Source organism: Furipterus horrens, unplaced genomic scaffold (genome assembly GCF_987537825.1).
Source record: "Furipterus horrens unplaced genomic scaffold, mFurHor1.1.pri manual_scaffold_6, whole genome shotgun sequence".
NCBI classification, from domain to species: Eukaryota; Metazoa; Chordata; class Mammalia; order Chiroptera; family Furipteridae; genus Furipterus; species Furipterus horrens.
The window spans coordinates 25,889,514-25,902,976 of NW_028327176.1; the positions used below are offsets into that span (position 1 = coordinate 25,889,514).

The 13,463-nt window shown below is 39.2% G+C and overlaps 1 protein-coding gene across 1 annotated transcript; it reads left to right on the forward strand.

Moving 5' to 3' along the window:
- The first annotated feature begins 1,076 nt into the window (after positions 1-1,076).
- LOC150005868 (histone H3.3A-like) lies at positions 1,077-1,595 on the forward strand. Its single transcript, XM_090280229.1, has one exon. It carries the CDS (start codon positions 1,170-1,172, stop codon positions 1,578-1,580), a length of 411 nt encoding a protein of 136 aa, XP_090136355.1. The 5' UTR covers positions 1,077-1,169; the 3' UTR covers positions 1,581-1,595.
- Positions 1,596-13,463: the final 11,868 nt, after the last annotated feature.

The following is a 13,463-nucleotide window of genomic DNA, read 5'->3' on the forward strand; positions in this document are numbered from 1 at the left end:
CGCACATTGATGTTTCTCTCCCTCTCTTTCTCATTTCCCCTCTCTCTAAAAACAGATAAATAAAATAAAATAAAGTAACCTTTGTTAAAAATTTAATTAAAAAAAATTTAAACAAAGAAGACATTAATTGAGAAGAATCAATGTTATACCATGCAGCAGATAGCCAACATACTCAAAATATCCAAATCAATAAAGTTATTGATGAAAATGAAAAATACATCTTTTATTTTATGGAGAAAACCATATAGACTTTTTGACCAACCCAAAACTTAATCTCTCTATCTTTTCTATATTCGTGGATGATAAAAAGAAACGGGTAACCCACCTCATAAGACTACTGTGAAGATTAAATGAATTAATATATTCAAAGTGCTTAGGGAACATGCCTGGCACATAGTAAGCACTCATTAAGTGTGAGCTATTATTAGTAAATACCAGCCACGTGACTAGTTTCCTTTCCTCTCCTCGCTGCTCTCCAAGCTCTTCCCCAGGTGGCAGTTAAAGTGAACTTTCTAAAATGAAAATCAGATCACATCACTCCCAGGCTTTAAACATTGTCTCATTTATTCATACACCATTCCTTAACTCTTCAAGATCAATGATTCCCTATGAGTTCCAACAGCTTCATTTGTATACCCATATTATAGACCTTATAAGACTGAATTTTGTCTGCTCATATATTAATCTGTCCTGTAAACCTCTCAGCAGCTCAAGATTTTCTTTTTATTATTGAGTCTACTTATCTTCATTGCCTAGCACACAATAGGTATTCAATAAATACTCAATGAATGAATGAATGCATTCTATCACCTGCTGTAAACTGTGTAGTCAATCAACTGGAACTGCAGAAAATGAAACTTTCTGCATTAAAGTTACCCATTTAATTGTATCAACATTTTCTCATCAACATTCATGTTGGGAATATTTGCAAAAGTTCCATTCTCTTTGATATATCACCACAGGAATACAAAATTAGAGTTAATGATTTCTGTATTTTTAAATTAAAAGTATTGCTTTTATCTTGTTATTAAATTTATTTTTAGGATTCCCTGTTAAAGATGGAGCTGAAAGTGTTCGCAGCCGCCGTCGCTCTCTAACGCCAGCGCCTCCTTCAGCTCACAGAGCTCCAGCCGAAGGAAAAGGGGGGTAACTAAAGAGATCTCTCTACCATGGCTCGTACAAAGCAGACTGCCTGCAAATCCACCGGTGGTAAAGCACCGAGGAAGCAACTGGCTACCAAAGCCGCTCGCAAGAGTGCGCCCTCTACTGGAGGGGTGAAGAAACCTCATCGTTACAGGCCTGGTACTGTGGCACTCCGTGAAATTAGACGTTATCAGAAGTCCACTGAACTTCTGATTCGCAAACTTCCCTTCCAGCGTCTGGTGCGAGAAATTGCTCAGGACTTCAAAACAGATCTGCGCTTCCAGAGTGCAGCTATTGGTGCTTTGCAGGAGGCAAGTGAAGCCTATCTGGTTGGCCTTTTTGAAGACACCAACCTGTGTGCTATCCATGCCAAACGTGTAACAATTATGCCAAAAGACATCCAGCTAGCATGCCGCATACGTGGAGAACGTGCTTAAGAGTCCACTATGATGGGAAACATTTCATTCTTTAAAAAAAAAAAATTCTCTTCTTCTTGTTATTGGTAGTTCTGAACGTTAGATTTTTTTTTTCCATGGGGTCAAAAGGTACCTAAGTATATGATTGCAAGTGGAAAATAGGGGACAGAAATCAGGTATTGGCAGTTTTTCCATTTTCATTTGTGTGTGAATTTTTTTAATATAAATGCGGGGACATAAAGCATTAATTCAAGTAAAGATGTTTCAGTGAACAAGTTTCAGCAGTTCAACCTTATAACAATATAAATAAACCTGTTAAATTTTTCTGGACAATGCCAGCATTTGGATTTTTTTTAAACAAGTAAATTTCTTATTGATGGCAACTAAATGGTGTTTGTAGCATTTTTATCATACAGTAGATTCCATCCATTCGCTATACTTTTCTAACTGAGTTGTCCTACATGCAAGTACATGTTTTTAATGTTGTCTGTCTTCTGTGCTGTTCCTGTAAGTTTGCTATTAAAATACATTAAACTATAAAAGAAAAAAAAAAAGATGGAGCTGAAGAGGGAGAAATCTTGATGTTGACTTCAGAGATTATATATCCCTTTATTTCCCCCCAACAAAAGTAATACCTAAATAAATTAGAAAGAATATGACTTACAAAACCATGGTCATCATTCCCCTCTTTAAACATCTGCATAGCAAATGGAGTACATTTTCTCCCCCTCAGGCAGCTCAAATTACAATATTTTTAATTTAGAGTAAGAATGTACGATTTTAACTTTCTAGATTATCTCATCAAATTGAATGTAAGAGATATAAAAGTTGAGTCAACAATAAATCATTCAAAATATTAACAGTTGTAAAGGTAATGGGAAGCACATGCCCCTGAGGTGCACTAAGAACATCAGCTGTGCAGGGCCCTAGGAAGGACGCCATCTGGATGGAAAAGAGAACTTGAGTCTGATCAGCAAATTAGAGAGAGACATGGTTTCAGCTCCTGAGAGCACTAAACAAGGGATTAAGGGGAGAAATGGTCTCTCATTAATAAAACAACAACAACCACCTTACATAGTGCCAACAGTGTGTCATGCAAGCCCATTCTAAAACTGATATATAAACTCACTTAATCCTAATAACAAACCCATGAGGGAGGTTTACAGCCACTATCTCATTATAGATGGGGAAGTCAGGAACAAAGAGTATGGTAACTTGCTCATGGTTACAGTTTGTAAGTGGCTGAGTTGACATTTGAAACCAGGCTTATTCTGCAGAACACCATGCTATACAGCCCAGCCTTTCACTGAGCAATTGAGTCTCTTGACTAACATTCCCTTTCAAAAAATTGCACTGTTCCCCTATTACATGGAGGTACAGTGGTAACTAGGTGAGCAGAGGTGCTATATTGGGGGAGGTGACAAAATAATAAGTAACAAGAAAGGGCCAAGGGTGTTTTGATAAGGGAAGTTTACAGACCTAGAGAAACAGAGTAGGACTCCTCATCTGTTCCAGTAATAAGGAAAGCCTTCTCACAAAAGTGAAGATGAGCCCAGAAAGGTGAGTAGGAATTTGCCTGGTAAAGAGGGAGAAGATAAACTCACATGTGTGTGAGGAACTAGCAGAAATCTCATAAAGCTAGAGTAGAGAGAGCAAGGTAAAATAACTGATGAGACTGAAGACAAAGCTAGTCACATTAAAGCATTTAGGCATTATAGAAAGGCCAATGAGAAGTCCTTGGAGGGTTTTCTGCAAAGGAAACTAGGAGACTTATTGGAAAGAAGCAGCACAAGTAGCACTTAGTGATGTATTAGATGTGGGTGAGAGAAATGGAGAAGTCAAGGGTGACATTTAGGAGGCAGCAGAAAGAGGGAAGTGAAAGACTCAAGACATTGAACCTTTGCAAACAGCATCTGATGGAAAATTACAAATAAAAATATAAAATGTGCTAATGTTTAGCAGTTTATATGATCAATCGATTGAATGTTGAAGAGAACAGATTAATAAATCTATCAGGAAAATATTAACATTTGAGGTGCATAATATTAAAAAATAAGAACAGAGAAATGATTGCTCAAATTGTGAGTATATACACAGAGGAAGTATTTCAATATGCGGAGAAGGTAGCACCAAAAACCAAAGCAGAGATTCAAAAATTCAAATACACAATGGAATAAGAGCCATTACTAATGAGTCTTGGAGAAACATCTCTTTCAGCTTAACAATGTGTTCAAATTTGGAGGGGATGGGTATTAGAATAAATGGGCAGGAATCAGCAACTAAGCAGAAGAGAATCAAGGGTCCGCTCCCTTAAAATTCTGTAAACAAGAAATTAGAATCTACTAGTGGCATTATAAAAATGAGTATGCTAAAGAAGTTACTATTTAAAGGAACGAAATTCAGGGTTGGGGAGAGACGTCAAATTTTGTTCCTGTGATAGACTATTACCCTTAAGAATATGACTTTCTGGGAATTGAAGTAAGCTATAAATGTCTTCACAGTAATTTTTACTTACTACAATGTCAACTAATTAAAATCATTTAAATACACTATTGAGTTCAATGGTAAATATTAAGAGTATATTCATCTTCAATGTAAAAGTACCTTAAAGATTCTAAAGAGGTACGATAGGAGTACAAAAGCAGAGACCTATTGTTTTGTGCATGGGACGGACATATTATGAAGTATTGTAGACTGTAAATACAAATGAATTTTATAATTTAAACTTGAGACTTCAAAGTATTTCATTTTTGTATCAAGCAAGTTTCTCTGGTAGTATTTGCTGACTCACTTTTATTATGGATACATCAGTAGAAATTTGGGAGGGGGAATGACTTATTATATTAGCAACTCCTTCTCCTATGCATCCAATGCTCTGGGGACATTACTCACATTGCATTGTAATAATCTGATCGCATGCCAGGGCCCTTCACTTCGTTGGCTGAACAAATATTAAGTCAAAGTCCCTGACAGACAATTCCCCTAGTAACAAAATGAATTGCTAAAATTTACAAAATGGGATTCAATCTAAGCTAATGCAGTGTCATTTTGACTAAATCGATTCACTTTACCATTATATAGGATTATGAAATACAATTTACATATATTTCAAAAGACTGTTGTGTCATTTTTTTCATGATCTGGTCCTATCAGGCAATACATTAAAACATTTTTTAATAATATGACCTTTAAGCAGTGTTGATATTATGGAATTTAAAAATTTAATAGAAAATTATTTCAGAAAAGCAAGCATAAAGACAACAGCAAATTTTTACTCAAGCACTGCAGTTAATGATTATCATCTTCACAAAAATATCTGGTATGTTATCTAGTTCAAATAACCACCTTGGGAAAAAATATTGAAATTCCTTCAGCAAGAGTCAATAAAAAAATAAAATATTAATTCACACTGTACCACTGGAGGGCAGGGGGGAATTTCCATCATCAAAGTGAAACTTCTAAAACAATGTGAAACATAGCATACATATCAAAACTGAATATTTCTACACAGCTTCTTCTCTTGATAGCAGAAAAGGAGTGGAAAGCAAGTATTTTACCTTTTCAAATGACATGTCCTGGGACTTCCGGCCAAGATGGAGGCTTAGACGGACACGCTAGGTCTCCCTCTTCAACTATAGAGGAATACAACTACTTCAAAACAAAGGATAACTAGAAATTCCAGAAAATAAAACTACACGGAAGTCCAACATATGAAGTTATAAACCAACGGTGCCATTTGGGCAGGTAAGAGTTAAAGTGGGCAGTGCTGTTTGCGGTCGCACCCGGAGCGGCGGGCGGCAAGGAGTCCTGGTGGCCAAGCCCCTGGCGGTGCGCGACTCCGGAGCTGGGGAGAGCGGCTACGCAAGCCCCTGGCAGTGCGACCCCGGCGAGGAGTCCCGGTGGCCAAGTCCCTGGCGGTGCGCGACCCCGGCGAGGAGTCCCGGTGGCCAAGTCCCTGGCGGTGCGCGACTCCGGAGCTGGGGAGAGCGGCCGCCGCATCGCCTTGAACAGTGAGGCCCAGGGGGGCGGGAGGACGGATCCCGGTCTCCTACCTGAATAACTGTGTGAATCCATCTTGGACCCCCGCCCCCAAAGAAAGCGCCACAGGGCTGCGAAATAGGTCGCGGACAAGCAGGCGCCGGTCGCTAATTTGTGACGCGTACACAGGCACTGCCCCCACAGCCAGCCCAAGAAAACAAAAAGCATCTGTCAAAATGAGGCAGGCAACTTTAGAAATACCGGTAACACAACTCACCAGGCAGCAGATAGAGAACTTGACAAATGAACAGATAAGAAACCTGTCAGAGGCTCAGTTCTGGGCCATTGTTATCAGGTGGCTTACAGAATTCACAAAAGAGCAGGAAAAAGATATGAAAGAAGCGAAAAACTTTCATAACGAAAGGAACAAAACCACATACGAGACAGAAGGTGAGGAATCCAGAGTTCATTTCAACAAACTGGAATATGGAGAAGGAACAAGCAGTCAACCAATGCAGCGAGAGGAAATAGGAAGCAACAACGAAAGGATCAGAAACCTCTGGGACAGCTATAAAAGGCCCAACATAAGAATCATTGGTTTGCCAGAGAATGAGGAAGATGAACTAGAACTTGAAAAATTGAGTGAAAATATAATAAAGGAGAACTTCCCAGACTTGGGAAAGGGAATAGACCTGCAGGTCCAGGAAGCAAGGAGAGTTCCCAAGAGACTGGACCCAGGGAGAACCACTCCAAGACACATTATAATCAAAATGTCAAAAATTAAAGATAAAGAGAGAATCTTAAAAGCAGCAAGAGAGAAGAAAAGAATTATGTACAAAGGGGTCCCAATTAGACTATCAGCTGACTTCTCAAGGGAAACCCTACAGGCAAGAAGAGACTGGCAAGAAATATTCAAAGTAATGAAAATCCAAAACCTACAACCACGAATACTCTATCCAGCGAAATTGTCATTCAGAATAGAAGGACAGAGAAAGTGTTTCCAGGACAAAATAAAACTGAAAGAGTTCATTAGATCCAAACCACTGTTATATGAGATGTTAAAGGGACTGGTTTAAAAAAAAAAACAGAAGCTAGGGAGATGAAACAAAGGCAAACTAAATAGGCAACGAGAGGGAAAGAGGAACTGTGGGTACGGGAAGCATATTGGGGGGAGGTCAACAGGGAGGGGGAGTGGGGAAAGGGAGGGAGATGATATAGGAATTGGGGATCAAGGTAGGAGGGAATGGAATAGACGGAGAGAGATTGGGAGGAACTGTATGCACAACTAATGGACATAATCTAAAAGGGGGGGACAACTGGAGGGAGGGGGGCCACCGGGTGGAGGGGAGCAGAGGGAAGGGAAATTGGCACAAATGTAATAATTTAATCAATAAAACACATTAAATCATTAAAAAAAAAAAAAATGACATGTCCTTTGCAGATGAATTTAATCAGTCCTTCAGTTACAGGAAGGACTGTCCCATTAGAGTGTGACCTGTTGGTACTTCTTTCTGCTTATGCATAACTGGAAAATGCAGGTTAGATGTAAGAAAAAAGTTTCCTGAGAATAGCCACTGTTGGATACTCAAACATAACTAAGTGGCCTCTCCAAGCCATAGGATTTTGGGTCTAATCTGGATAGAGATGGATGGGCTGGGGTATGTGAGGTCTCAAGTCCAACGAAGAAGTATGATTTAGTCATGTTTCACTTTTACTTATTAGCATTTTCTCAAACGTACATATATTCTAAACCCACAAGAGGGATCACTAGCCAAATGCTCAAAGTCGTTTCTGTAATATCTCCCTTGTAAACAACAACGCTTCGGCAATAGGGCCCAATGTGTGTCTGTTGTCCAAATGCCACACTCTGATTACTACTGAATCTTTTACTTTACTGTGTTCTGATTTCTTCAAGGCCCAAACTTACTATATTTAATCCATTGTGAGATAACTAATAAGTGCTTCTTTTCATGGCTACTTTGGGGGACTTCAGAAACACCATCTTGTGTTTGTTACTTCAAAAGTGACCTTGCTGATGCTGAATTTATTATGTTCATGTGTCAAGTTAAAGCTGACAATTAAATAACCCAATTTATTCTTACTTGCAAAGCTATAAAAAGTACAATACTGACTCTAAATGTTACATTCAACAGAAATAAATTCAGGTTATCCAAACTTGGAATCTCCTAAAGGTGAAGACTTACGTCTACAGAAATTCTTTCCACACCTACACTGAAAAGGTACAACAGGTATATCAAGTTCATCAGTTTTCCATTATGCATGGGGAACATTCTATTCCCCTAGAAAGAATACAATGATAACCTTATCAACTTGTTTTCCAGCCTAATTGGGAACAGAGAGGGAGATGGGAGTGACGTGAGAAGGGGAAGGTAATAATTTTCTTATGGAACAAAACTGCTAGACAGAAAGCACATGATTCCTTTCACAGAGAGATTCCCAACTGCTAAAATATCCAGTTCCTTCTTTATAGTTGAAACTATTTAAAACATAAACCCAGCATTATTAAAGCAGAACAAAGAAATGGAAGTCAAATTGGTACCTGGTGGAAAGTTTTGGAAGTAAAATGCTAAGGACATCAGTAGCCAGTTTGAAAAATAATAAAATAAAAGCATAAAATGCCAACAGCAATTGGCATAAAGTACACCATGCTGGGAATAGCTTTATATGAAGTTTTAAACTAAAAGTGCATTCTGTGTGTGTGTGTGTGTGTGTGTGTGTGTGTGTGTATACTGAGTCACTCAATAAGAAGCTTATCAAACAGTCTATAATGAATATTCCATAAAAGAAAAAAAGTATGGGTCTATTGTTTTCTTCAAGTGCCTTCAGTATCTGAAGTACATTTATAATGCTAGAGGTATCCCATTGTAACCCTTCAGAAAATAGTGGTGCTGGACAGGTTATATTATCACTAATGCTATGAAATAGAGAAGAAGTAGGTTGCTTTCACAATGTATGTTGTGAGTAAAATCATACCAGTTAAGGCAAAGTTAACAAGAATAATTATCAGGGTTTCCACAATCTATAAACCTGGCCATTTTGAATAATCATTGCATCCCAATCTAGTTGGTTTATTAAAAAGTAGTTTGCCCCTGACCAGGTCTTCCCTATTTTGGCAAGTGTCATTTTTTTTCCTCTCATGTATGTGGTGGCCACAGTTTTATAAGCAGGGCACGGCTGCCTCATTTTTCTGTTCACTAATGCAAAGGGATTTGTTAACCAGATGTCTCTGCCTGGGTGCCAAAAGCATATGCTTGTCCTCAAAATGAGCTCAGTCAAATTAAGTTTAAGCAACCAAGTCATCCAGCAAGATCCTCCCCAGGACATGGTGGCAGACCCCAATGTAAAACATAAGTTCAACATTTTCAATGTATATAAAAGAGTGAACAAAGGGTGTTATATTGGGGTGGAAAAGAAAAAAAATACCTGCAGACATAACTAAAAAGGGTAAAAATATATATCAAAATGATAAATTTAGAAATAAGTGCAGACATGGGAAATGCATAACATTATCTTTGCTCTAAACATAGGATTTCTGCCAGTGAATAAAGTGGTGCATTGATTCACCATATGCGCTCAGCCTTCACATCCAGCAAGAGCCCTTGCTCACTCGAGCATGTGTTTAGGTGCTGAGAGGTATCTGAACTAATGATAATGATTCTCAAAATGGAAATCAAAACAGACATTTGCCTCATAAACAAGTGAATTTTTTTAACCTTTGTATTTCTGCCCAGTGAACCCTTTAGAATTAAAATGAATATGATTTTCACAGGACAGCTACAACTCTATGTAGAAACCAGAGTAGAAGTAACGGGGAGTGGTGAAAGAGGGTGGGAGGTAATCAAGTATTATTTTGAAGCTAAGCCTTAAAAAAACTGTAACCTGACCATAGAGAAGGCAGGACCAGCTACCTCCGTTGGCAGCCGTCCGTCTCGAGAGACGATGGTGTAGCTTCTTAAAAGTCTATCTGCACCGCCGAGAATGGCTGTGCAGTCCAACTCGGGAGTGACACGGTATGTCTCCTCCCGTGTTGAATCGACATCTTGCGATGACGCTGGAGTGTCCTCTCCAGTGAAGCTGAAGCTACAGAGCCTGGGCAGGGTGATATGGAGGGTCTGCTGTTGCCCATGCAGCAGACCCCCCCTCTCTTCGCAGCTGGAGGATCCAAGGGAAAGACGGAGTCAATACAGCTTGGCTTCAGGTGCGCCGCAGGAGTTGCCGGTGTTGACTACAACGTCAAACCGCCTTAGGGACTCCGGCTCCGGATTTTCTGTCGGGGTTTACTCCCTTAGCCTTTCCCCTGAAGAGGTATGCCGCAAGGCAGCGGAGGTTTTTTGGAGTCAGAGTTTTCCTTCTCTGATGTGCCCTGACTGGAAGATCGAACCAGAGACACTTAGCTCGCAGGCCGACGCTCAATCCACTGAGCCAAACCAGCCAGGGTACCTAATCTGTGGAATTCAGTACAAAATAAGAATGCAGAGCCCCTTTTCCAGAAAACAAGAACTCAAGACAGGAAAAGCAGAACAATAAAGCAAGTGTGGGCCCCTTCTAAGTGCAGGGCCCTGTGTGACCACACGTGCAGGAAGCACTGGGAGAGGACATTCAAGGTGGAGAAATGGTTTATATAAAGACTCAGAATCGAAAAAGAGTAAATGTCAGAAAAAAAGAAGCCCAGTGTTGGGGAAGAACTCCAACCTCATAGACGATGGCAAAAGTAACAAGGTTCCAAAAGAGGTGACTAAGCACACAAGCAGGCTGGCATGCATAACTGTAGTTGCCAAAAGTAGACAGTGAGACAGTGGATCAGAGAAAGACAGTTTGTAACTCACAGCACAGCAGACAAGCAGGAGTATCAGCACCCTAGCACTGTTTCCCTTGTTCCCATGTCTTACAGAGCAAAGGAAAGTCCTCGGTTGCAACTACACTTGCAGAGGATTGCACCACAGTTGAACTCAGAGCTAAGAGCCTGGCAAATTTTATATCAAGCCAGTCCTCCTACTCAGGAAGAGAACTGTTATATGATAGTCCTGCTGTTGGGGTTGCCTTAACTGCCTGCTTAACTAGCTACAGAAATGGCTCAGTGTTAGAGCACATTGGACCTTACATTTTAGCGTATTCAGGAAGGATGTACACGAGGCTCCTTGATGAGCTGCCTCTCCCAACACACAGCAAAGGAGCTGCACGTGCCCTTGAAATAAGGTCTCTGTTGTGGGTTGAATTGTGTCTCCTAAAACAGATATGCACAAGGGCTAACCTTTGGTTCCTCTGAATGTGACTTTCTTTGAAAATAGGGTCTTTGTAGATGTAATCAAGTTAAGGCGAGGTCATATCGAACTAGGATGAGCCCTAATCAAAAAATCAGTATTCTTGTCTGAAGGGGGAAATTTGGACACAGGTACATATACACACCACATGACGACAAAGGCAGAAGTTGGAGTGATGCATCTACAAACCAACAAATACCAAAGATTGTCAGCAACTGCCAAAGCTAGGAGAAAGGTAAGGAATACATCTTACCTGTATTATTCAGCTTGGGCCACCATAACAAAATACCAGAGACTAAATGACTAAACAGAAATCCCTAATGGAATTTGCCCTGCTGAGTTGCAAACCTGCTTCAGGCCAATAACCTCTTTATTCCTTCCATTTTTTCCCTTTTCTATTCTATACCTGCCCAATTGGAAATTGGAAATAAGTAGCTTGTTTCCTAGGTTTCACAGGTCCAAAGATGGAGAAGAACTTTGCCCCTTGATGAACCATACTTCAAGTCTCATCGAAACCTGATTTAGATGAATTTGCAAATGAACTTTGGGACTTTGAGTTAATACTGGGATGAGATAAGATTTGGGGAGATGTTAAAAAGAGGTGAATGTATTTTTCATCTCAGAAGAACAGGAATTGGGGGGGGGGGGCAGAGAATAGGCTCTTGTGGGTTGACTGTGTCTCCCAAAAAGATATATTCAAATCCTAACCTCCAGTACTCATGAATGTGACTTTATTTGAAAATAGGGTCTTTGCAGACGTAATCAAGTTAAGATGAAGTCATGCTGGATTAGGATAAGTCCTTATCCAATGATCAGTATCTTTATAAGAGGTAAATCTAGACACAGACACAAAGAGAATGCCATGTGACGGCAGGAGTAGATACTGGAGTGATGTTATCCACAAGCCAAGGAACAGCAAGGTTTGCTGACAACTCTCAGAGCTAAGAGAGAGGAAGGAAACAGATTCTCCCTCAGTGCATTCAGAGGGAACCCATCCTGTTGACACTATATTTCAGACTTCTGACCTCAAGAACTATAATACAATCAGTTTCTGTTGTTTTAAGCCACCCAATTTGTGGCACTTTGTTATAGCAGCCCTAGGAAATGAATACCATTTCTTTTGGTATACTCCAAAGAAAACAGTAACTATAATTCTAGTATATTGAGATAGAGACTCTGACACCAACCTTTCTAATTATGAAACTCCTGGACATTTATTAGAATCTAGTTTGCATATTTAGTTTGAGATACCCTAGCCTTAAATAAAAGTGTCCTTGTACCCTATGGATTGAATGTCTGAAGAGAAATTTGGAGGCTGTTGTCAAGATATCTGCATATCAAAATCACAGGAGGGTGAGAGCATCCTTGACTGATTAGGCACACTCTCTAAGGCAAGAGAAACTCATCAGAATTAAGAACTAATACATTAATCCATGCATGTTGTGATTGCTCCATGTCTGACATGCAAGGTGATTCTACTAAGGAGGGCATCAAGGTTGAATAGGGTATCATCAAGAAATAAACCAGATATCAAGATTAGGGGAATGTTCCAGTATTAGAACTTTAAAGACAGGATGGGCCACAGCATAGAAGCCCAGGATTAAGAAATTCCTAATTCTACTGTTTACTGAAGTGAGGACAATTTGAACTTACTTGTGCTTTATCAGGATTTTTCAGTTTTTAGCCAGAATCTATTCATTCCCTTGTTTCATGTCCCACAAATTGATATAACATATAGTTTTCTTTAAAAATTGAGTCCTGAGCTGGGATCAGTTCAAAGGGGGCATGAAACTTGTCCACCTTGTCACTATTTCCACAGGCAGCAATGTTTACTTTCTGTTTTTTCCTAGAAAAAGAAAAATAAACCCCAAACTAAGCTCCTTTTTACTTATTCATGTAAGAGATTTGCTGAAAACACATAAAGTCTGTTTTTCAAGGAGTATCTTTCAGAGATGTTTAGGACATAAATATGCACAAACAGTTGTCCACATGCCAGCAATGGACTAAATCTAAAAATCAATTGGTTCTATGAATCTTTACTTTTGAGCCTTTGCAGTATACGAGCTCCAAATCAAACAAGTAATCTTTCCCACAAATATGTATTCATCAACCACATGCAATTAACAGTGTCATTTGACATTTTCCTGCTGTGGCTCCATCTTATGACAAGGGCACTCATTTTTGAGATAAGGGGATAAGGAAGAAGTAAAGAAATCATGACTTGTCTCTACACACTGTGGCCTTTGATTCTTCAAATCAAAACCATCATCCAAATAACCAAACTAAACAGTCCATTTTAAGAATAAAAGAAGGTTTCACAAGTAACCTTCATTAAGTAGTTGCTTTATAAAGTTAAAGATAAAATAAAATTACAGAAAGCTTTGATTCTTTTAGGATAAAAAAAGATTAATTACAGACAGTAAAGATAGAGTATCTGGCCTTTTCCATTATTTTTTCTAATGCATTAAATTAATGTATGTTTCAAATTAAGTCTGTGAGTTCCATTTTTTAATTATTGCTCTGAAAACATAAATCCTACTGAAATGGAATAAGTAGGTTGGAAAAATCTCAATTGCAATGGTGAAAAAAAAAGCAATGGAATACAAATGAAACTCAACAATCCATAACTCTTAATGCAGGATAA